The 25,977-nt window shown below is 41.7% G+C and overlaps 2 protein-coding genes across 3 annotated transcripts in view; both read right to left on the bottom strand.

Moving 5' to 3' along the window:
• LOC100702194 (interferon-induced protein with tetratricopeptide repeats 5) overlaps nucleotides 1-25,977 on the bottom strand; it is a 34,287-nt gene that overhangs the window by 6,964 nt on the left and 1,346 nt on the right. Inside the window, exons 2-3 of the mRNA XM_003449472.5 lie at nucleotides 3,078-3,257; nucleotides 1,386-1,575 (exon numbers count right to left, since the gene is read on the bottom strand). Of these exons, the coding sequence (XP_003449520.2) occupies nucleotides 1,386-1,575; nucleotides 3,078-3,257 (370 nt within the window). The remainder of the gene's footprint in view (nucleotides 1-1,385; nucleotides 1,576-3,077; nucleotides 3,258-25,977) is intronic.
• LOC102079661 (uncharacterized) lies at nucleotides 14,338-25,666 on the bottom strand. 2 transcript variants are annotated; one of them, XR_003221389.1, is made up of 2 exons: nucleotides 15,926-23,249; nucleotides 14,338-15,838 (listed from the first exon to the last, which is right to left on the bottom strand). XR_003221389.1 is itself a non-coding variant. In XM_025909746.1 (2 exons), exon 2 carries the CDS (start codon nucleotides 21,742-21,744, stop codon nucleotides 16,387-16,389), a length of 5,358 nt encoding a protein of 1,785 aa, XP_025765531.1. In that variant the 5' UTR covers nucleotides 21,745-22,187; nucleotides 24,622-25,666; the 3' UTR covers nucleotides 14,338-16,386. The 2 variants fall into 2 exon arrangements, 1 of the variants encoding a protein (XP_025765531.1); XM_025909746.1 differs by adding an exon at nucleotides 24,622-25,666 and having other exon boundaries at nucleotides 14,338-22,187.

Genomic DNA, 25,977 nt, shown 5'->3' with positions numbered 1-25,977 from the left:
GTGAGTGATCGCAGGTTTGGATCCTGTAAAAACACCTCAGGTAACCTGGTGGGTGCACACTCTGTGGTCCAATACCAGGTCTAACATGGAGCTGTCACATTTCTCTTTATATTAAACTAACATGGAGGTTTAGGTGTTGTCAGTCTTGGCTGATTTCCAGTGTTTATGCAAAGGTAGGGCCCTTTCACAATATGTGTACTTGTGTTCTCGTGGAGTTGTGAAACCTCATCAGTGGCTGTACTGTTCCAGTTCAAACATCAAAGTCAAGTACGCTCAAAGCGCCTCGATGTATTCCCGCTGCATTCCATCGAGCAGGCAACGTTGTGACTTGTGTGGACCTGGCACAGCCAAATATCCCAGAATGCATTTTGTCCAAAACTTAAAAGCGGCAGCATCAGAGAAGAGCAGCGAGTAACGTTTGAAATATGACTGTTTCTGTGACACAGAATAAACTGTTGATGTGTAAACATCAAATATCTGCTGCATTTATCAACACATCACCTTTTTGCTCCGATGTTTTTGAAGCACCAACTGTCAGGTGACCGGAGGTTGAGGCTCAGTAGAGCCAGTGAGAACGCCTGACTCCCAGCACATCGTTTTCATTTTGATGATTTCTAAATCTTTGTGTTTGGATTATTTCAGCTTTTTTGTTGTCTTTTGTTTTCTTCTTTGTTTTTGCTTCTGAGTAAATCGGTTTGACCGGGATTAAAGTTAGACCCCAGAAAAGTTGATTCTGTTCATCAAGATGTTTTCAGTGGGAGAAACGTTTCATCATCATCAGGTGACTTCTTCAGCCTCAGCTGACTGCAGGTTTCAACCTTATAAACAGGACATAATGACTGAAACCAGCACCATTGACGAACCTTGGGCTGTGAGGTCAGTTTATGATCATTAACATGCAAAAGGTCATGTAAAAAATTAAATCTAACATTAAAAATATCTTCACTCAGTTTCTGGAGCAGAAACATTTGGAGCAGCTGTTCATGGATACCCTGATGCTCCAGAAATGATGAAATGCTGTTTTGAACATGTGTTCAGTGATCGTCCACTCCACAGCTGACTATCATAAGTTTTGAGTGTCAAAGAAAATCAAAATCAAATCCTTCAAACGTCCGACCTGTTTTTGTTCAGTGGCACCGCGAGCTGTGCGTACAATGTTTGTAAGAGAGATGAAGTTTGTGTTTCAGTGACAGTCTTTATGAACATATCAATGTCTGGATATTATAACAGCCATGAAGGCTAAAGGCAGGGGTTCTTTAGATGTAAAGGTTATTATTATAGTCAGCGCCTCTAGATTCATAACAGGGTTTATGGGTGGGTGTTAAAAAAAGTGTTTAGAAACAGCTCAGGTTAAGCCAGTCGTGCTTCTGAGGGTGTATACATGCCAGTATATCCTCGACTCTCTGACAGTAAGTCTGGGACTGTACGTAGTCTTTGGTGTGGTATTTCAGCCAAGCCAGGTCTCCGTACGTCACAATGAGCCGCAGCTCGCTCTCCCCTCCGTAACACTCCCTCGTCTTTTCCTCTGATTCAGTGAGAAGCGACAGCGCCTCCTCTGGTTTACCCTGAAGATACCTGAGGATGGACAACAAACAGGAAATTTGTAAGTCTTAGTTCAAACTGTAGGATCAAAGACATTCCTTTGTCTCTGACCACCTCCCCAGCTACTCTGTTGGTGGGGGAGGCTTTATTAGGCACATCCTATCTGAAAGATCTGTTTCTTGTGTGGTAAGCTTCCTGCTTTTATGATCCTTTTGGTGAGCAGGAGGTCACACAAACGCACCCCCATGACACAAACATTCTCACACACACACACACACACACATTCTTGCACATGCATACACGTGCTTACACGTGCACACACATACACACATAGTGCCTTATCTTTTAGAACCATAGGGGGGTTTACGAGGGGAGGTGCTTGGGTGCACTCCTGTGTTGTGTACTGTAACTGTTTTCAATAAATAGCTGCGAGGAAGGGTACTCTTTGAAGAAGGTGGGTGGGAGATATGTGAGGAGCGTCGAGCTCCAAGAGCCTGGTTCCGACCAGCCTTCCCTTGCTAGCAAGTAAAAGATGTTCTGTCTTGTTTCTGTCGTTAACGAGAATAAGCCTCTAAACTAGCGGGGCCTGTGGAAGTGCAGACCCAACACTCACTGTGCACCAGCGTCTTCAGGGTTTTTACACGTCCTTGTACCTGTAAAGCCATGAAACTTTGTGTCTCAGGGCGCAGAGACATTAAGAGTAATTGCTCGTCTGACTTCACCCACACATGAACTTCCCACTCGTGATCCAAGGGGTTTAATACGATGTCAGCCCACCAGCTTCAGCGTTTCTGGGAAGGACTTCCACAGGCTTCGGAGTGTTTATGGGAATTTTTGATCATTCTTTCAGAAGCACCTTTGTGAGGTCACACTGTTGTCCTGGCAAACACCAAACCCAGACTCCTCCATCGGAGAAGCGTGATTGGTCGCTCCAGACAACACGTCTCTAGAGCTCGGTGTGCTTCACGCATCACCAAGCATCGATGGCGATGCTTGGTGATGTAAGGCTTGAATGCAGCTGTTCGCCATGGAAACATATTTCCTAAAGCTCTGTACAGAATGTTGATGGTTGGAGGTCTGCAGCGATTGACTCTGCACTATGATCCTCACTGACCCCGCTCCACTTCCTCCCAATCTCCTCCACCTTGTTCTAATTCCACTAACAGTCGGCTAAAGAGGAAAGTTCACGACTGGACAGGTGACATCCTATCACAGTTAAAAGCTGGAAATTCACTGAGCTCCTGGGAGCGACCTAGGTGCTGATTTTCTACACCTGTGGACATGGAAGTGAATCGAACATCTGAATTCAGTGACTTGGATGGGTGAGTGAATATTTTTGGCAATAATGTGCATGTAAAAACCCAGCTTCACAGAAGCAACACCTACTTGCACAGTTGAATCTTGTTGTTTTCCATCTTTGTTACTATTTTGTGCCCAATTATGATGATTTTATCTTTGAATGTCCCACAAACAAAGGCTTTTAGCTGAGGCTTCAAAGGACCCTGGAAGCCTGTTCAGTGTTCTGCACTGCTTACCTCACATAAGACAGGAACCTGTAGGAGTGGGCCAGGGCGCCCCGCTGCCCCAGTTGCAGGTCTATATCATGCTGCAGCTGCTTGCTAAGGTCGTCCAACTCCAAGTCTTCCTTCTTCAGATCCCAGGTGAAACGACTCTGCAGCTGCTGCAGCCTGCGGTGTAGATCTTTACCTGGATCACTGCGTAAGACAAAACACATTCTCAATATATTAGCAAGTGTTCACAAACATGAACAATTTAATAGTTTCTTAGGAGTATTTATGGTTTTATTTTGTGACACTAAGAAAACTGACGGAAAACAAATGTGCAGCACATGGAAGCAACATAATGAGATTGTGTTAATCTCATTGTTAGTTTTTTAACCTCTTCAGCATGTTTGAAAAACAGAATATGCTGATCAGTCCAAATTCAAAGATCCTTGTGTCCTAATTTGAAAATATTTGTACCTGTAGATAACCTGCTGTCAGTTTGGTATTTTGTCCTAATCCGCTTGCCATACCTCCGTGTAGGTCTGTATATGTTTTGAGTGGTGTATGGGACATTCGGTTATTGAACCCAAGCGTGTAAGTTCGTTGCTGCTCTGCTGGTTAATAAAACCACGTTAACTGAATCTACTGCTTCATCATTATCATACTGGTGAACATACAACAGTACCATTTCTAGTAGAGATGCTCGTGATCAGCATCTCTTGTTTTGCTTTAAGAACTAATTTACAGCTGTTAAATTGAACTGAAGGAATGTGACTAGAGAACAAACAGATTCATTTACCAGGATAGTGTCGTTAGCATAGGAACACACATTACAACCTTGTTGCAGAACACACACACACATACACTCTATCCAACACATACCAGTGAAAGCTCATTAATAAATGAGCTGCACACTGTCTCTGCAGACATCGTGCTTTTCTTTTTCTTGCTCAAATGTATCCTTGAACATATCGAGACTAGCAATGGGAATCGAAAACCGGTTCTTGTTGTGAACCGGTTCCCACTGTTTCAATTATTTGGAATTGTTTGCCATTTTTGCAAACGACTCCCCTATCGATTCCAGTCGCCTCGAATGTCGTGTTTTTAATTCCGCTCCGGACTCGTGAATCTCAACCCAGCAGCAGCGGTAACGTTTGCACGTCCTCTCCCGTTAATGCGGCAGGTAAATAATCAGCTAACAGTGCATATTATGTTAGCGCGATCTGCCTTATTACAAAACCTGCCATTACTGTGCATTTAGGTGACCATGATGAGAGAGACAGAGTCTGGCTGGCAGTTCTCGCTGCAGTCTACCGGTAGCGTCTCCTTTCAGGCCAGGATAGACGAATGTCACCGAGCAGTGACTAAGTTTGTGGTCAAAGGCTTGCACCCATTTGCCCCGATTTTCGGTAAGTGAATGTGTTTAATTGTAGGCAGGGACATTACTGGATATTCTTGTGTAATTGCTACAGAATAATTTATGTTATACTTTGTTATTGCTGCAGAAGAATATTTATTTTATTATTTTACATTTACAATTTTTTTTCTGGGGACCCTGTGACACCCCATTGAAGAGCCGTAGGCTGTGGATCTCTTAATATCTCAGTGTTGGGTTTGTCAGGCCATGTTACTCCTAAATTTCTATTTTGTTCAAAGAGAAGATATAAAACAAAGTTCTAAGCTAATCGACCTTAGTGTTCTCCTTTTTAAAAAGAATCGATAAGAGAATCGATAAAGAATTGAATCATTAAACAGAATCGAAAATGGAATCGGAATCGTGAAAATCTTATCAATTCCCATCCCTAATCAAGACTATCTCTCCACTCTGTAAACTATTCAATATTACGGGGTAGAGATGGCACGATACCACTTTTTTATGTCCGATACCGATATCATAAATTTGGATATCTGCCGATACCGATATGAATCCGATATAGTGTGTTTTTTAATCAATAAAACTGTTTTTTTAATATCTTGCTGCATTTTGTATAAGTTCATACTCAAGTTTAAATAAACAACAACACTAAAGCTATTCTGTTATACCTGTATGTAAAAAATACACTGCACCCAAAATATTTCATAGTTCAGCAACACTGATCAATCTAATAAACTTAAACCTGCTCCATCCTCCCTATTCTGGTATTTTAAAGAGTACTTAGCAGAAATATTAAGCAACTTAACTAATAGGGTTGCAAACTCCCAGCAAAAAAAAAAAATAGGGAACCACCCCCCACCCTCCACCTCATGATGCTTAATCGATGTAATCAACTTTAATTTGATGCAGTGTGAAAAAAATGCACAGAAATTAATTATTTTTCAAGAATAATTAAATAGATTTAACGTCTTTCTTCTACAGAATTGCAGACTGCACAGATGGTACCTTCCCAAAGGAAAAAGTACTATAGCTTACTAGGGTATATTAGACTTAACAGTTACTATATACAGTAATGGACTTCTATACATTTTACATCAGATTAAAACTTTGGGTGTAAGATTCAGATAATTATTTATTAAAAGCTAGACATTTTAAATGAGAATAAGAAAGAAAAGTATGTCTTTGTGCCCCCTTTTCCCTGTTCATGCCCTATCGGCCCCCCTGGCTAAACTTTGCTAGATCCGCCCTGCACAGTTACCAGCCGTCAGCTACGTAGAAAAGGATCCTGGTGTAGAAAGTAATATTAAATACATTCTAACAACAGCTTATCAAGGTTAAAGGTGCTGCTGTTGTTCAGCCGCTGGTTTCCTCTTTCTGGTGCAAAGTGGGCCAAAAACAAAGAAGAGAGACGGACTCGCGACAGAAAAGCCGATCAGCTGATCATTGATCAGTTTCATGATTGAAGTAGCAGCAGGAGAGGGAGAGAGAGAGAGGCAGTCGCTGCATATATCGGTTGTTAAGCTTAACATGGGAACGCTTTACAAACATTCAGAGATGAACTTACACACTTGCTTTACTTCTCTCTGGGATAACTTCCTCGGAGATGAAATGCTGGTTTGGTAGCGAGGCTACAAATACACACAGCCGCTCTATCACGTGACGCATACTGCTGCAACGTGCTACGGTTATGAGCCGAGTTACGCCGTGTTGCAAGTTTTGTGAGGTGCTTTTTTGATATTTAATGGATCGGATTACATTTTTTATTTTTTGCCGATATCCGATCCAGTAATTTAGGTCAGTATCGGACCGATACCGATACGTAATATCGGATCAGTCCATCTCTATTACGGGGTATGCCTCGCGGTATCTCCAGTTGCACTGCTACGAGGCCAGGCCCATCCTCAAGCGACCCCACCCTTGCCCCAGCTGCTGGGCGGGCGGCAGTGGAGTCTGCGCCTGGCAGGGTGATGCCTTCCGCCCCCTGGCTTGGCCTTTGCGTCTGGACCTTGACCGGGGGTTTGGGTCTCCTCACAGGGTGTCTTAAACAGTTACCCCATACATATGACAGAGAACGTGCAGTTACAATCTCTCCAGCTTCGCACCGTTCTGGGACGCGTTCCAATCAAACCATCACCGGTTACACATCTGCACAGCTGTTTTATATGTAAGCTGATGGGTGTGGCCAGGCTAGCCAGAGTGTCTTGAAAAGGTCTCCATGCCCCATGACCAAAGAGGGGCTCATTCCTCCTACATATGGAATATGTAACAGAGTGGAGCGATAATCTCTCACTCAGAGAACCAAGGTTACAAAGTAACCACACGTTCTGGAGACACGCTCAGCAAAAATGAGATTTGGGTAATAATTAGGGTCCCTAGTCTGTTTTTTAAGACCCTCTAAGGTCTAAGTGATCATTAATGAAGATCACCTGATGTTCTGGAAAAATTAAAAAAAGTGGAAAAATGGAAATAGTTTTGGTTTAAGTCAGTTTTGGATTTATCTTTCTTAATTACCAAGACAAAACAGGAGTAGGGTTGGGAATACACCTCACAGGGTTAAAAACTGAATACCTATCACCCACTAAATGCTAATGCTAACTGAACCATAGCAGCACAATTTGTGCTACACAGCTTATCTGAAACATTAATTAATGGCAGGACTTCTTTGAGCAGTCTTGTAGGAATCGTGTCATGGTCCTAGGTCAGGGGTCTGCAACCTTTTACACCCAAAGAGCCATTTGTACCCGGTTTCCACGCAAAAGAAAACACTGGGAGCCGCAAATACTTTTTGACATCTAAAATGAAGATAACACTGTATATATTGTTTTTTACCTTTGTGTGAACGAGGTAAGGTGTGCTGCTTATGAAATCCATGAAGTGCTACAGAGAAAATTAAATTATATTTATGTAATCAACACATTTTGAACTCTTAAAGAAATATAACAAACGCAAAGACACCCAGCTGAACTAAAATGATCCATGTAGCAAACAAAAACTGTTGTCAGCCGCCACCCTTATATCGCCTTTGGGCTGTTGGAGCCTTGACCTGACTCTTAAAAAATAATTGGAAAAAAGCACTATGCTGCTGAAAGATGAAAAATGGATATTTGCAAAATTCTGCCTAAATATGTATTTTACCTGGTTAATGCGTGCGGCGGGGCGTGGTTTGCGGCGCCGCTGCAGGGGAGGCGGACGCACCTGAGCGACACCCGCAATCACGCCTCGCTGCCTTTACGTCTGCGCTATCTGTGCTGTTGTGTTGGTGGTGTATGTCGGGCTGTGAGCTGAAAAGCTACAGCCGGCTGTATGCGTACAGCAACCGTGTGTGAAAAGAAAAGTGCTCAATAAAGAGATGCTCAAAAGCATGCTCATGGAAACATCATCGGGTCTGCTGTGATGTGTTTACAATGGGACTTCTGCTCCTGAACCTCTGCGCACAGAGTCCGCAAATCGGGGCTATACGAAGTCAGTTTACGCAGGACTGTAAGCTGTCATCTGTCAGGCGTGAGCGGTGTTTGTCTTTAACATAGTTCACGGTGGAGAACAGCTGCTGACATAATGTGGATCCGAAGATCCATAATTGGCCTACCTGGGGTTGAAAGTCTCGATAAATGCACGGCGTTTCAGCGGGTACACCGGCTTCCGCGAGTGTGACTCTTATTTTGAGCGATGAAAAAATAATAGAATATAATTTTATTTTTATATTTCAATATCACAATAATCTTCCAATTTAGAACTAAGAGTTAAAAATAACTAACATAAATAAAATACACTTCAGCTAAATACTTCTAATTTATTTGCCCAAACCAGGCGGAGCCGCACTTTAAGGACTAAAGAGCCGCATGCGGCTCCGGAGCCACAGGTTGCCGACCCCTGTCCTAGGTCTTTTGAACTGAGCTTCTGGGGTTTTTGTCATTTTGTATAAGTTTACTTTGTTAGTCTTATTCTTTAGTGTCTAGTTATCCTGTTTGGAGTTTATATTCCCTGTTTAGTTCCTTGATTATTTAGTAGTTTCCCCCCTGTGTCTTTGCCCTCTGTGTGTTTGTGTGTCTGTGCTTGTATGAGTTCTTGTTTGACTCGTCTTTGTTTTCCCAGCACGTTGTGTCTGCTCTCTCTCTCCCTCGTGTTTTATCACTCCCTTTCACCTGCCTCTCCTCCATTGCTGCTTCATGTTCCTCTGTTTCCTGTTTTATTGTGAAAGTCTCGTGTTTCCATGTTCGTTCTGTTCAGTTTTGCTTCCCCTGTCTCATTATGGTTATTCCTGTCAGCTGTGTTCCTCCTGTGTTTTCACTTGCTTGTTATCCCTCTTCATAGAGCTGGGCGATATAAGATTTTTTCATATCACGATATGTTTTTTTCATTTCAGGCGATAACGATATATATCACGATATAAGCCAAATAACTATATTTGTAAGATTTAAATGTGCCGTTGCTCACAAGTAAAATGTGAAATAATCAGCAGCTTGTTTTGATTTAAATATTTTTTTTCCCATAATAAGTTCAACAGGGCAGATGTACTTAAGGAACATGAGACTTTTTCAGATAAATAAAGGCAAATATTGCAAACTACACAAAAGGCAGCCGCTAAAGCGTTTAAGTTTCAAAATAGAACAAACAAAACAGACTAAACTGTCAATTCCACTTAGAAACAAAATATTAATTCTAAAAATAAATCTTAGTTTGTTTTACAGAAGAACAGACAAAATTGACTAACTTTTGTCAACAGTGGCGGTCCTAGCCTGTTTGGCGCCCTGGGCGAACACTCCCTTTGGCACAGATTCACTTTGTCTAGGGTTTATTTCTGGGATTTCACACAACCCAGGGTTCAAATCATGAATGCATAATGGGATTGGATTTACAACATTATGAATGAAATGCGCTCTATTTGGTGAGTGTATATTTATTTTCTTACTCTTCTTATATTTATTGTTTGTTTACTTGCACTGCTGTAACTGGAGCCTCGTCGTCTCGTCTCTCCATATACTGGACTGTATGTAGCGGAGATGACAATAAAGTTTACTTTGACTTCAGCAGCGCGCAGGCGCACCGAGGGCTCTCGCGCTCAGTTTTCGCATATAGAATTTTGAAAAAACAGTGGTGCAAATTATAAGTCTGTATCATGATGTCTGGTATTTTCGTGTTTGTTGGTTTGTTTTAATTTTGTTTTATTTTGCGAGTTGGTTATTAGATGCTGCTCCAGCCAGCCAGACTCCCCCGTCGTCCCGCCCTCTCCTCCCTGTGCAGCAAGCAGCAGGCGCACCTCGCAAATGGAGGGCACCCTTACTCCCAGCAAATGGGCGATAGAAAACCGATCGGTGCCTACGACATTCCGGATATGCGCTGGCTGATGCAGCATGAGTACGAGTAATTTTTTTTTTTTTTTTTTGCCGATGCCCGTGATGCCGCCCCCCACCATGATGCTGCCCCGGGCAACCGCCCGTGTCGCCTGTATCAAAAACCGCTACTGTTTGTCAATATCAAATAAACTGAGAACTAAAAGGAAATTCTCAATCTCTCCTTGCTGTATAGCTTAGCTTTTCAAACAGTTTTAACAGTTACTTTAGACAAAAGCCGAATAACGAATCAGCACTTTCAGTCAGAGATTGAGCATGCACCGCTTTATTGTATTTCCAGACTTGCTTTCGGCACAATTTACAGTGCGCGCTACTCTGGTTTTTGTCAGACTTGAAATAGCCGAAATACCTTCACACTACGGAACTTCTGTGGCCCTTCCGTTCGACAAGCTCTCCGGCATTGGAACCATCATCGGTTTTCTCTTCGGTAACCTTCGCTCACGCTCTCGGTTGATTTTTCTCTAGTCGGCACACTCATTTCCTCCATTACCCGGGCTGCACGGCGGCTGGCTGCTTCCCAAACAAATACACATGTGCGGCTTTGCATTTGTGCTGTACGTAACAAGTCACGTGACGTGACGCTGCGGCTGTGATTGGTTCGGCTCTGCGCTACTTAATTTGGATTGGCTGTACTTTTGTTTTTTTTTTAAGAGAGCAAGAGAGATGAGGCCTATCGCAATAGTTTAATTTTTGTATCGAGAAAAAGTTATTTCGCAATACATATCGTTATCGTTCTATCGCCCAGCTCTACCCTCTGTGTATTTATGTCATCGTTTCTCTCATGGCTGTGTGTCTCTCCCTGTGTTTCTCTGAGTATTTAGTTTCTTAGGTTATTCTTCTAGTTTACTTTAGTACCAACTTTTTCCCCATAAAGCTGTATTTTGAGTTTAATGCTGTAAGACCCAACCCATCAAAAAATAGGCAGAAAATTCTGATTTTTTTGGAACTGAGATGTTTATAAGCCCTTATGAAAAAATCCACAATTTTTTTTGCTATATCATGTTGTGTATGATTGTTGTATTGGATTTGATACATTGGGCGTTTTTGACAACTTTTTGTTAGCAACAATGTTAACTTTAAGGAAGTCTGTCACTTCTTATTTGTTCCTGTGTTGCATGCCCTGCTTTCTGATACTGAACCAGTTTTGAGCTAGTTTTTCATAATTTTCAGAGCTTTGATTTCGGACCAGAACCAGTGGAATATGAGTACAAACCTCGGTGAACACTGCTTAATTTAAATCATCGCCCCTGCAATATTTTAGACAAAGGACGCTAGTGGCAAATTAGCTAGTGGGCCGTCAGGTTGACGCTACAAGAGCGTCTCTCTGTAGGGGCCCGAAAAAAGTTCTGTCAGCCGAGGAAGGCGACGATATTAAGAAGTCGCTGGAGTTTATGACAGAGGAGATTTCTGCTGTCAAACTGCAGCAGAAAGCCATCCTGGAACTGATCGAGGAAGTTAAGGCTCTCCGCATCCAGAACGCAGAGGAGGATCGGTGGCTGGCGTACCTGGAGAACAGAGTGGCGGATTTGGAGCAGTACACCCGATTGAACGATGTCATCATCACGCGGCTTTGCATCAAACCCCGGTCCTACGCCCGGGCGGTCGCAGAGTAGGAGGGCCAGGAGAGGATGATGTCAACTCCACGGAGCATCAAGTGATTTCAAGTGGACCTTTCTACAGTCCAAAGGTTGGAAGTGGGTTACAACACTGAGGCTTGCCACCCTCTACCACGAAAAAATGACAGTGACAAACCAGCAATCACTGTGAGATTTGCTAACAGAAAACACAAAACAGCACTGCTAAGACAAGGAAGTGAAAGGATCCGATGTCTTCATGAATGAACATCTGACAAAACGAAATACCAACATGACATGTGACGTGACACACAACACAACACAACACACAACACAACACACAGCTCAGTCTGAAAGAACTTCATCTGCATCCGGCAACAATATCAATATGTTTATGATAATCTGGAACTGAGAACATTTCAATACACAGACCATAATGTTCTAGACTTAGAAAAGGATATAGACCCGGAAAATAATTTCTTCTCCAACATCAGCAATAACTGCTGCTACTTCACTGATGAACAGTTTAAACACACCATCAACACGGAAAACAAATTATCAATCCATTTTAATAGCAGAAGTCTGTATGCTAACTTCAACAATATAAAGGAATATCTAAATGAGTTGACAAATCCATTTGGAATTATTGCCATTTATGAAACATGGATCAATGCTGAGAAAGGACCGGACTTTGGACTGGAGGGATATGAAGTCAACTTTGTAAATAGAAGGAACAAAAGTGGAGGGGGAGTAGCTGTGTATGTGGATAGAAACTTAAATTATAAGGTATGACAACTGTGATTGCTATATAACAATTGAAATTTATAAGGAAAAAGAGAAAATGTAATAATTAGCAGTATATATAGAACACCTGGCTCTGGTATTCAAGTATCTAATGACTTCATAGAGGAAGTATTCTCTAAAACTAATCAAAAAGGTATGTTTATCTGTGGTGATTTTAATATTGACCTATTGAATCCGTAAAAGCATAAAATGACCAACAAATTTCTAAAAACTGTGTAAAGTTGGAGCAGAATTACACCTCACCGTGCCACATTACTCCACAATATTTTCACTAACAATATGGAAAACAAGATTGTGAGCAGATTATTGATCAATGACATCACCGATTACCCACCAGTTTATGACAAGAATTACAAGAGAAATTGTTAAGTCTAATTGTTGAATGTGTCATTGTGCTTCTTAAATTTGTAAGGTCTTAGTTCGATCTATAGGATCAAGACATTCCTTTGTCTCTGACCACCTCTCCAGCCACTCAGTGCTGGGGGAGGATTATTGTAGACACATCCCTTGTGAAGATTCTGTTTGATGTTTGGTAAGCTTCCTGCCCTTTGTATGGCTTCACTGTGTTGTGCATGGTGAACCAATACAGGAACTGAACCATATATTGGGTGTGGGGAAGATTGCCATTTTATGACTAAGGATGTTGTTAGAAACAGTTGGAAGTCACGCACACAGAGAGACACACATTCTCACATGCACACACACACACACACACACACACACACGTTCTTGCACATCCATACAGATGTTTACACACACACATAGTGCCTTGTCTTAGAACCATTTGGGCAGGGGCGGATCTAGAAGGGTGGCATGGGGTGGCAAGTGCCACCCTAAAATGATCCCTTGCCACCCCAAGTGCCACCCCAGTTTTGCATATGACAGTGTTGTTTATTAAAATAAGATAGCATTAACAGTTTGAGCGTAGTTACAGTCAACAGTGAATATAAATGCTAAAACTGAAGATATTGGATAGTGTTCCCCCCTCCACCATTAACAAATGGTTCAGCCCATAGCAGGACCGGCTTTTTTTTCTTATTTTCAGTAGCAAGCCATGCTTATGATTGTGCCAGAGCACATTTTGAACAACACCATGGGAATTTCGGATTTTACACAGGTGGTTGGATGTTACACTCTGGAAATGGAATGAAGGTGAGTGTTATTAACCCTCTGTGGTCCACGGACACGCTGCACCTCCAAATCACATGACTGATGTAAGCTGACACAGCAACAAGCTGCAGCCACGCTGAGTCTCTGTTTCAGCCCACATTGAAAGTTCGGACTTCAAAGTTTTAAAATTTTAATTACAGGCCAGTAAATCCAGAGTTATGATTATATATATATAAGCCACGCTTTTTTCTAAATACTGTCGTCACGTTTTTGTGTGTGTTTAAGCGTTTTCTAAGGAGAGTAAAGAAAGGAAAAAAAAGCCACCTCTTTCCTATCGGTGGAAAAATGCACCATGTCGACCAATTTTTTAAAAAGTCAATACGTGGGATTTGGTTGTTTAGGAAGAGGGAAAAGTTTTGGGAGTGACGGTAACGGCAGCGAGACAGAGCGAGCGAGTGAGAGAGAGAGAGAGAGAGAGTTTTTTGATGTGGGAGATTTGTGATGTTTAGTGTGGAGTGTATACTTAGTGTGTTGTCTTGTGTAGTTGTTCTGTTGTGTAGTCGTTTGTTGTGTGTGTCAGTGAGGGCACTAATGAATGTCACAAAGGCACATTTGCAACGTAAACACTGTCACCAAGTAGAAAACCAGCGGAGTGATACACCTGCTGTTGTCAGGCCTGCAGGTTTATCCCTGTGCTGCTCTCCTCTGTGTTTTGGTGGACAAACTTTTTTTTTACTGGCACACATCATTTGTGGGGCATCTTATTGCAGCACCTGATTGTTCTCTCACTTTAGTTTTAGTAATATTTTTAAATGGTTGTACAAAATGAAAAAAACAGCAGGTGTATTGGCTGCATTTTTAGATAAATAGTTGTATATGTTTACAAAATGTACATTTTATATTTGCATTTCAAGTTATAAACATTTACCCAACATGTCTGTGGGTTTTTTACAGTAAAAAATACTACTAGGATTTTAAGTTCTTTGTGTGATTTCAGATCAGTAATACTAATGCAGTATGTCAGTGAAAAAACAACTAAATTCAGTTGAGCTGAAAAGATACCAGACAAGGCGGTAGGATTCAGAGTGCTTTCTGAGACACCGGCTGGGGCCTCCCTTGCTAGCAAGTAAAAGATGTTCGTCTTGTTTTTGTCGTTAACGAGAATAAGTTTCTAAACCAGCGGGGCTTGTGGAAACACAGACCCAACAGAAATCATCACGAGGACCTATCACTTTTATTGATAGGTATGTTATTTTATTTTATTCTATTGCATTCTATTCTTGTGCACTCGTTTTTATCTTTTTCCTCTTGCTGCAGTGAGCATGTTGATGACAAAAGAATTTCCTTCGTGATAAATAAAGTTTTTATCTTATCTTAAATATAAAAAATACAAAAATAAGTTGACCAATATTATACGCGTATGTAGAAAGGAGTATTATAGTAAAACAGGGAATATCGGATATTTTAAATACTATCATTAAAAATAGTTCTGGACAACAAAGTTGTCAGGGTCCTGGGTCTGAGCGATCCAGGGATCCTGAGCAGTTATGGACTAGTATTATAATATATGTATTTTGTATTGCTGTCCCTTGTTCTCCCTGCTTGTAGATATATGTGTATGTAGGTGTGTGTGTGTGTGTGTGTGTGTGTGTGGCCCTGGCAGGTGATTGGCCACACCTGAAGACCGTGACACACCTGCAGCTGATCAGGCCTCGTTGGAGGAGCTACTTGAGAGTGTGGTGGAGCTGTCTCCGACGCTGGATCATTGCGTGGCTTCCCGTTAGTCTCTCGACCAGTTCCTAGTTTAAGTCTGCTGCATTATTGTGTGTCTGACGGCTGCCTCTCTCTTATGTCCCGAGGAGTAGCGGGGAGACGAGAGGACAGCGAGCACGGGGTGCTCATCACGGAAAAGTGGAGACAGGAGTACTAGCACTGGGAAGAGGACACGTCACGGGAGTCGGGAGAGCACGGGGATTTGTCGTTGTTTGTTTCCATACACTGTAAATAAATGCACTGTTTACACACAGAGCTCCGCGCCTGGGTCCTCATTCCCCACATCAATCATCACATATTAATTAATAAACTGGAACGGTACGGGATCAGGGGGGTTGTACTGCACTGGGTGAAAAGTTAGTGACAGGAAACAGAAGCTGGGTGAATATTTCTCATCATGCTTGGACTTTGCATGTGGTGTTCCACAAGGCTCTGTACTGGGTACTAAATTATTTATTATTTATATAAATTACATTTGTAAGGTATCTGATATATGAAAATTAGTATTATTTGCAAACGACTCAAATATTTTTTGTTTTGGGGGGAATCTAAAGGAGCTGCTGGATACAAGAGTGACAAACAAACAAATCTAAGTAAAACTAAAATCGTCTTATTTGGGAATTCCCAAAGAAACACACAAGTGCAGATTCATATAGATGGTGCGGAAATTGAAAGAGTTCTTGAACAAAAGTTTCTTGGTGTGATAATAGATGATAAATATAATTCCCTCGAAGCACAGGCAGACGCAAGTGGTTTTCTGTCACTGGTTTATTTGAAGACTTCTCTCCAAAGCCACCGTGAAAACTATACAGTATTAACAAAATAAAACTCAGCATAAGACACAGCACTAAAAATAACACTGTACAACAAACATGATAAATCAATAAATACCTCGTTGGCTGCATGCTGCAAAAAGGGAATTAGCCGCCGTTCTTCTGAGGTTTCCTTTAATCGCGTGTAGTTAAAGTCCACTTAACGTGTCTTCGAATAAAACCATCCTTTCTGCGCGCTTACAGGTGTTTTTCTTCTTTCTACCCAAGGAGGAAACTAGCGCAACTTGTCAGAGAACTTGACTTTCAAAATAAAAGCACCAAAATGTTGACTACAAAAAACAAACAAAGTAATGTACAGCTTAAACAGTTTACAATCATGACATGGATCTTGACAAGATAAAGAAATAATCCAAATTATATACAGTGTCATCATGCCAACAGCTACACTCCCACCAAATCACACAAATCTTTACGTGGGATTTCCCTAATGAAATAGTCTCTGCAAACAAGCATTTCTACTCATCAACAAAGAATTCTCGTTATCAACCCTTTGTCAGGTAACTTCGAGCAAACAACCATTTAGTCTGCTTCTAAGAGAGTAACCACTCTTTGAACAGGTCTCTCAAGAACAACAGTTTTAGCTGTGCGGCTCCCTCCTTTGTCATGTGTATCACTGACGAGCAGCTTTATTCTCCTCACTCGATTATCCGATCCTGGATAAACTTCTGTGACTCTAGCCATCTTCCACTCATTGCGTGGTGCCAGATCATCTTGTAGAAGGACAATGTCGTCAACCTTGATGTTCCTTCTGTTCTTCCGCCACTTTTGTCGCTCTTGTAAATTTAGAAGATATTCTTTCTTCCATCGGGTCCAAAACATATTAGCCAAACACTGCACTCGACGCCATCTTTTCCTAAGATAAACATCTTCTTTGACAAACTCTCCAGGCGGGGGCAGAATGATTTTGGACTTCATTGTTAAGATATGGTTTGGAGTCAATGGTTCAGGGCCTGATGGATCATTCAAATGTTCAGTCGTGAGTGGTCTGCTATTGATGATAGCCATGACCTCATACAGAAAGGTTCTTAAGGAGGTGCAGTCAAGCCTTTGTGATGACTGATCGAGAATAGCGGTAAGAACACTTCTTATAGTCCTTATTTGACGCTCCCAGACACCTCCCATATGGCTTGCTGTTGGGGGGTTCATGAGAAATTCACATCCTAGAGTCTTAGTCTTTTCTTGATCCATTCCTTTCATTAACTCCATGAACTCTCTCCTAGCACCAACAAAATTGGTTCCTTGGTCGGATCTTAGCTGTCGAACATTTCCTCTTATGGCAATGAATGCCCTTAAAGCATTGAGAAATGCATCAGTTGTCATGTCATCAACCACTTCTATATGTATGGCTCTTGAACATAGACAGGTAAACAAAAGACCATATCTTTTGAGAGTCTTTCTTCCTTCCTTAACATAGATTGGACCAAAGCAGTCCATGCCAACGTAAGTAAAAGGTGGTGTTGTTGCTGTCCTATCTTGTGGCAAGTCACCCATTTTTTGCTCTTCAGTGGATCTTCTGTACTTCCTGCAGGTCACACATTTAAAAATATGTGATGAAACTGCACCGCTATATCCCAGGATCCACCAACCATTCGCTCTCAGTTCATTCATTGTCATTCCACGTCCTTGATGATGGATTCTTTCATGAAAATGCTTGATTAGTAAAGTTGCTACGTGGCTATTCTTTGGCAGAATTGCTGGGTGCTTCACATGAGGGTGCAACGTGGCTTGACTTAAACGTCCTCCCACTCTTAAGATCCCTTCATCATCCAAGAAAGGATTTAACTTGCACAGTGGACTGTTTTCAACTACCGTCTTTCGTTTCAAGCTCTTTATCTCATCTGAGAATGCTTCTTCCTGAACCAACTTGATAATAACAAGTTCTGCTTCTTTTCTTTCCTCTAGACTTGTGCTATCACTTGTTCTTTGCTGAATACCTTTGTGCATTCTGATGTATCGTTTCAGTCTGGCAACTGCTCTTGATAACCTTGACCAGTCAGAGAATTTCTTGAAGTTATCCAACAATGATCTGTCTTCCTTTGACTTAGTGTTACACACAATCACCTTGCGGAGTTCAGGATCATCCTCCTTGATTTCTCCCACCTTGCATTGTCTGCCAGGAAGTTCTTTTTGCCAAAGAAATGTTGGGCCGGTAAACCAATTTGAGGTCCTAAGTCGCTCTGCAGTCAAACCTCGAGAGGCATGATCAGCTGGATTATCTTCTGAAGCGACATAACCCCATTGTTCAGGGTTTGTACTTGACTTGATCCTCTGTATGCGATTTGCTACATATACCTGAAACCTTCTGGCGTCGTTGTTTATGTAGCCAAGAACAACAGTGGAATCTGTCCAGAAGAATTCCTGAAGATCCTGGATTTCCAGTTCACTGCGAAGCATGTCACTGGTTCGGGCTGCAACAACTGCTGCAGTGAGTTCCAGTCTTGGTATCGTAGTAACGCTGATTGGGGCAACTCTGGATTTTCCCATTACCAAAGAGCAATGTACTTCATCAGATTCACTGATGGCTCGCAGGTAAGTACATACACCATATCCTGAGAAACTGGCATCTGAAAAATGGTGAAGTTCATACCTTTTGACATTACCAAAATCTGAAGGTAAGAAGAATCTTTTGACTTGCATTTTAGTCAGGTTGGGAAGGTCTCTAATCCAGGACTCCCACTGAGGTTTTAGGATTTCTGGAAGCTCCTCATCCCAGCCAATCCTTTCTTTACACATTTGCTGGAGCATTTGTTTCCCTACAAGGACGAAGGGTGCGATGAATCCCAAGGGGTCATATATAGAGGCCACAGTAGAGAGCACACCTCTTCTTGTTAGTGGATTGGATTTCACTTGAACTCTGAACTTGAATGAGTCAGACGTGACGCACCACTCTACTCCAAGAGCTCTTTCCATATGTGGTAAGTCCAAAGCCATGTTCAAATCCTTGATTGTGGCACGCTCTTCTTGTGGAATGGTTGCCATGACATTCTCGCAGTTGGAAACAAACTTATGCAGTCTCAATCGTCCGATACTACAAAGCTCTCGTGATTCCTTGACAAGCTGGATGGCTTCCTTCTCAGTTGGAACACTTGCCAATCCATCATCTACGTAGAAATTCCTTTGGATGAAATGTATAGTTTCTTCATTGAACTGACCTTGTCCTTGTGTTGCCAGATGTTTTAGGCCAAAATTGGCACAGCCAGGCGACGAGGCCGCTCCAAACAAATGAACCTTCATTCTGTAAACTGATGGTGAGGTTCCCAAGTTGCCATTCTCCCACCATAGGAATCTCAAATAATCTTGATCTTCCCTTTTGACATGAAACTGGTGGAACATTCTCTCAATGTCGCACATGATCGCAACAGAACCCTTTCGAAAGCGACAAAGGACACCCACCAATGTGTTCGTTAAATCTGGACCAGTGAGTAGATGGTCGTTGAGAGATGTTTCTTGGAATTTGGCAGAGCAGTCAAATACCACACGTATTTTCCCTGGTTTCTGTGGATGATAAACCCCATGATGTGGAATATACCAAGCCAGTTTCTCATCACTTTCTTCATCAGGGACCTTCTCTGCATCACCACATGAAATGATGTCATTCATGAAGCTTACGTAGTCTCTGTAGTACTGTTGGTCTTTCTTTAGTCTCCTTTCCAGGCACTTCAAACGATGTATGGCACATATCTTGTTGTTGGGTAATTTAGGTCTGTCTTCTTTGAATGGCAGCGGCATTTTAAAATGACCTGTATCATTTTGCACGATGTTTTCTCTCAATTTTGTCAGGAACTTGAGATCATCTTGAGACACAATATCATCTCCAGTTCTTTCTGAGAAGTCTGATTCCAAGATCCTTATGATGTCTGAGGGAGTTACTTCCTTTACTTTGGTTTGGCTCACATAATGCACTACCCTTTTGAGGTTGACAGAAGACTCAACATCTGGTATTACTTGTCTCACAACTATGCGATGACTGATTCCAATTGCGTCCCCATAATCAACACAGGGGTTCCCATTACCAACAATACTCCATCCAAGGTCTGTACGTTGTGCATAAGGCTCGTTCTCTTTGCCAGCCACAACTTCTCTCGGAAGCAGGGCTTGTGAACAGTCATATCCGATAAGCAGACCCACTTCACAGTCCTGCAGAGGTGCAATTTCTGACTGTAAGTGTTCTAGATGGGGCCACGCCTCTGCAGTTTCATTAGTTGGGATGTGAGTTCTGTTAGCTGGGATGAAATCACGCGTGTACACTGGTGGTAAGGAGATTCTCTCGCTGGAGTAAAAGCCACGGACTTGTAGGTTACTTACTCTTTGAGAACTCACAACTGTAGTTGTTGACGTCATGGTAGAAAGCTTAAGCTTGACTTGTTCTCTATTTATTTGTAAGGTTTCTGCTACTTCACTCAACACAAATGTTGTGTCGCTCTGCGAATCCAATAAAGCATACACAAGGACTTCTTGTGCTGGTTGTGTTGTGCAGGAAAGCCACACTGGAACTATTGCAGCTGTTTGTGTTTTAGCTCCATGAAGCATTACCGTATTTGAAGTAGCAGTTCTGGTCATTTCGTGATCCTGTGCTAGTTGTACTTCTTCATGAACCTCACTCGAAGTTTCATGATTCCGATTTTGCTTGGCCTGTGGTGGTTTTTGCTTCTCTTTGGTTCGTTCTTCATGCAAACAGGTAGGATGACGCTTCTGGCACTTGTCACAAACACTCCTACTGATGCAACTCTTTGAGTGATGACCGTACTTCAGACAACCAAAGCACAACTTTTCCATTTGAATGAATTTAATTCTATCATTAACTGCTTTCTCCACAAACTTCCTGCATTGGTGCAATGTATGCCCAGTCCTTTTGCAGAAAAGACATGTAACAGCATTTTTTTCACTGGAACTTGTGATCAGTGTCTTTGCTGCAAGGTTGAAATGTCTTGAGGATTTGGTTTTTTCAGCTTCATCTTGTTTCAGTGCCTGCAGCGATGTGAGAGGGTTGCAAGCAATTTTCACCTCTCTTGTCAAGAACTTCACAAATTGGCTGAAGGACGGAAATTGATTAGTCGCTTCTTCTATTTCAATAACTTGTCTATTCCATCTTGCTGTTAGCCAATCTGGTAACTTTGACAAAATTTTTCTGTTTTCATTACAGTCATTCAAAATTTCCAGTGCCTTAATATGGACCATGGCAGCTTCACAACTACGGAGAAAGTCAGAAAACTCTCTGAGTTCAAAGCTGTCCTTGGAGCCTATCTTGGGCCATGTCTGAAGCTTGTCTCTATATGCCTTTGCAATCGTGAATGGGTTTCCATATCTTTCCTCCAAAACCTCAACTGCTGCAGCATAGGCTGATTCGGTTCCAAGAAGGAAATAGCCATCGATTGCTTTCTTAGCTTGTCCACTTACATACCGGCGAAGGTAGTAGATTTTCTCCTTGTCCTGAATGCTCTTCTGGTCAATCAGCGTTTCAAAGGAGATTTTCCAGTCACTGTATTTCAATGGATCCCCACTGAATACTGTAGGTTCAGGAATTGGGATTCGGTTGGCACTCAAAGCTCCTGCCAGCACTTTGACAAGTTCTGCAGTGTTGTCATTTGAAGAAGTGGTCACAACTTGTGGTGCAGGAGGCATACACTGGGGCAAAGAGCCGGTGGGAGCACAAACTTTATTATCCACTACAACCTCAGGTTGCAGTACGTCGTTTTGCTCTTCTTCTTTGTCATTCTCTTGATCGTACACCAGCATTCTCGCTCTTGCTGCACTGAGATCCTTCATTGCCTCCAGATGCTGTAATTTCCTCCGTTTTTCCTCTAGAGTCCTTTGTAGAGCTACGTGCTCTTCCTCTAGTTGAGCCTTAATTTTAGCTTCCTCTTCCTCTCTCTGCATTCTTCGTTTTACCTCTTCTTGCTCTCTTTCTAACCGACGTTTTACTGCTGCTGCCTCCTGCTCAGCTATCTTCTTCTTAGCTTCAGCTTCTAGACGCTCGATTTCTAACTGTTCCTTTTCTTGTTCTTGTAGCACTTTAAGAACAGCCTGACTTGCAGCAACATCAGCAGCAGCATCTTGTCGTCTTGCAGAAGACCTGCTTGAAAGTACTGAGGTGCGTTTCAAAATGGAAGCCACAGAACCTGAATTGCAGGTGCTTGAATTAAAGAGAGAGCCTGCTTCTGGCCAGTCTTGCTCCTCCTTTTCTGGAGACTTTCCATGCACCCTACTTGAGGCTCTGGATACAACAAATGTAGAAATCTCTACACACCGATCCACTCTACGGCGCGTGACCTGGTCTGGAGCAGAGATCTTTCGTAGCTCTTCATAGACACGCTGGACATCTGCAGAAAGACCTGTGACATCACTTATAATGTCATTAAGCAAGTCCTCAGATAAGGTCTCTGTTGTCTGTGATAAGGATTGTCTTGCAGATTTAACTTGTGTTTTCCATTTGTCATATGTATAGTTAAACCTTTGCTGGAGTGCTTTAATTTTCTCATCTTGCATTTCTTTGCCTTTCTCTGTTAGAGTTCTGATTCTTTCACTTCGTCTTGGCTGCTGCACTTCCTCTTGCTGAGCTTCAGCACCATACACTTGACCTTCTTCAGGCTGATCTTGAAAGTCTGCACTGTCACTAAACTGAACTGTAGGCTCGCTTGGTTCTGACATTTTACAGCACTGCTTAATCAACCACTTAGAAATAAGAAATGTAGCTGGTTAACCAAGCCTCAATGTTTAACACTTACTCATATGTAAATGGCACAAAAATAACACAGTTCAAATGGAAATGTTATCTTACAAAAATACACCTGATAATAAACTTCAAAAAAGTTCAAGAGTTTCCATCCAAACCCTTCACTTATTGCTTCCCAAATGCACTTTTACCTTAAAATATTCAAAAAATAAAAAGAACTGTAGCTTACACAACAAAAGAAGAGGTACTATACACCACAGTAGTTATCAAACACACAGTATTCTTCAGCAATGTTTGCAAAAGTCCCTTCTTAGGCCACTTAACTTGAAGACTTTCCTTAAAACACTGCCCTTTAATACTTGTGCATGTGTTATATCACCATATGCATATAGTACTTTCAGCTTATCTGCCAGTTCTTGTCAGCTCCGCTGCGCTGTAGACATGTAGTAACAAGCCCGCTGATGCTTTGAAGTTGCCGCATCGTCAATTGACTATGTGCACGATAGCATATGCTAGTTCCGGTGCGAAAAATCCTGTGTGGAGCTTTGTTTCCGGTGTCCTATTCGCGCCCTGTTTAATGTCCAAAAGAAGTTAACCAAATGAATGACTTAAGCGTCGATTTACATTTCTATAGATGTCTTGGTCATTTACCCAATATATCTGTAAATGATGTTCACGGACTTGTCGATATTTTGCCCCCACGCCTCAGAACAAAGGAGAAAAGGGATTCAAATGTTATATTTCTCAGCTGTCCCTCGTTTATTGCGGGTGTTATGTTCTAAAAATAACCAGCGATGGGTGAAATCAAGTAGCCAATTTTATTTTTTTGATGCGTGGACATCCAGTACTGCACTTTTTAATTTAGAAGGTAAGTCACAACATACCCTTCATACATACTAATGTATAGAAACCCTCACCAGCAATCGTTCATTTTTTGTGTGGCTTTTTTCACGGTTTGTTAACATGCTGTGTAGGTGTGGACATAACGGGAAACATCTGTGACTATTGTTCACCTGTAGTTTGAATGCTGAACATTTGCCTGTTTAAAGAATAAGACCAGTCACTATACAGAGATGTGCTTCTGAATGTGGACGATGTGTCTTATGCTGCAGTGATGCAGTTCTGCTTGTGTTGAGTGATGCAAACAACCGATCGATCTAAACTCTCTAAACGTCAATCACGTGGTTACCGGCTACCGGCGAAAATAATCGGGACGGTAAGCCAATTTCTGTCTTAGCGCATTTGCGCCGCTGTGTGTTTTTGTGGTCTTCTTTTGCGGCCAATTTAGTGAATTTTGGTCTGATCGTGGTGAAACTTTGTGTGTGGAGTCAGTGATAGCTCTGGGAGCTAACCAGCTTATCTTTAACCGGTTACTTATATGAAGTCTGAATAATTTCTGGTTCGGTTTTGTTTGTTTAGTGGACTTCTGCGCATTTACGTAACTGCTCGTTTAATCGCGGCTTATTTTCGGTGTGTTTGGTGGTTGTAGAAATGGTTTATATGACATTTTAGCTGAGATTATGAGGTTTCTGTGGATACCACACATGTCTGGACTTATATTTCTCAACCCGCATTATAACCGATTAAACGTGATCTCCTCCTTTTTGCCCCTGGTACCGGAGACGTGGGGCTTAAGTGGTTAAACGTCAAAATCTATCATTAGATTTTTTTGTGACACAACAGTGGTGAGTGTTCCCACCTTCTGCTCTTTGGAACTTAACGCAATCTTTCCATTTTCAAGTTTTGGACATGATTTTGGAGTATATCTTCGCAGTAGCGATTTACCGCAAAGTAAAGCTACCGGAAATGTGCAACCCCACATCCGGCCTCAAACCAGGAAGTTAGCATTTTCTCGTGCACATAGTCAATTAGTGGCCGCTTGCGTCGACGAACAGTCCGAGTTTTCACTATAATTCCCTCGAAGCACAGGCAGACGCAAGTGGTTTTCTGTCACTGGTTTATTTGAAGACTTCTCTCCAAAGCCACCGTGAAAACTATACAGTATTAACAAAATAAAACTCAGCGTAAGACACAGCACTAAAAATAACACTGTACAACAAACATGATAAATCAATAAATACCTCGTTGGCTGCATGCTGCAAAAAGGGAATTAGCCGCTGTTCTTCTGAGGTTTCCTTTAATCGTGTGTAGTTAAAGTCCACTTAACGTGTCTTCGAATAAAACCATCCTTTCTGCGCGCTTACAGGTGTTTTTCTTCTTTCTACCCAAAGAGGAAACTAGCGCAACTTGTCAGAGAACTTGACTTTCAAAATAAAAGCACCAAAATGTTGACTACAAAAAACAAACAAAGTAATGTACAGCTTAAACAGTTTACAATCATGACATGGATCTTGACAAGATAAAGAAATAATCCAAATTATATACAGTGTCATCATGCCAACAGCTACAATAAATTAAGCTGGAAGTCTCATATAAATAATTTACATAACAACATTTCAAGCAGTATTTAAATTTTGAGTAAAGTAAAAACCATTCTGGACTACAAATCACTCCACAGTCTCTACTGTTCACTGATCACACCGTATTTGCATTACTGTGCACAGGTTTGGGGCAACACTTACAAATGTTCACTATCATCAATCTTTCCACTATTCTTAAAATCAAAAATACTAAAATTCACAGATCTGGTCCATTTTCTCACGGCACAAATTATGTATAAAGTAATAAATAACCTACTTCCTGACAACAGGGGCGATTTTAGCCCATAAATGAATCAAAGCACCCCCAAAGATTTCTTACTTTTTTGACAATAGTTGCTGTTTGTGTGACACACTACTAAAAATATAAAAAGCATACGTACTTGGTTGAGACGTAACATTTTAACCACAAAAGTATAGATAACCCCCCCCGCCCAAAATGGTTTGTTCCGGCTCGCCTCTCCCCCACTCTGGCTCTAGCCGTTGCTGCCAGAGCGATGGTGGCTGAGTCGCAGCGGAGCGGAGGTGTAAGTGCCTGTCTTAAAACAAGACATGTTAGCTGCATTTCACCTTCAGTTACTCTTTATGTAGTTAAGTAGGAGTCATGTTTCTTTTTAGCTGAAAAACATTACACCAGGTAACCTGCAGTGTTGGAAACGTGTTTTCCGACGATGTTTGCTACCCTACAATCCGTCCTGCTCTGTAGTAAAATCAGCGATATTTGACCGTCCTGTTGCTCCCATTGAAATGTATACAGCCTGTTTAAAATCTAAAACTTAAAATTGTCCGTAGCCTGCTGTTGTTGCCACTGTCCTGTTTGAAATGGAATGAGAGAAACTGGTTATTTTGTCATATGTGCCGATATGAAACCCAGGAGCAACATTCAGGTAAAAGTGTAGGATCAAATGATCCATCAATAAAGGATAATGTTGGATCAGTGTTTCAATATTTATATCTTTTATTCGATGTTTATGTGGTTTGGTTATTTGCCTTTTGATT

Source organism: Oreochromis niloticus, linkage group LG8, assembly GCF_001858045.2.
Source record: "Oreochromis niloticus isolate F11D_XX linkage group LG8, O_niloticus_UMD_NMBU, whole genome shotgun sequence".
Taxonomy (NCBI): Eukaryota; Metazoa; Chordata; class Actinopteri; order Cichliformes; family Cichlidae; genus Oreochromis; species Oreochromis niloticus.
This window is presented reverse-complemented; position numbering and strand designations above follow the sequence as displayed.

Coding starts and splice junctions, on each gene's coding strand:
- LOC102079661 (XM_025909746.1), bottom strand. CDS start 21,744: ATGCAGAGAGAGGAAGAGGAAGCTAAAATTAAGGCTCAACTAGAGGAA.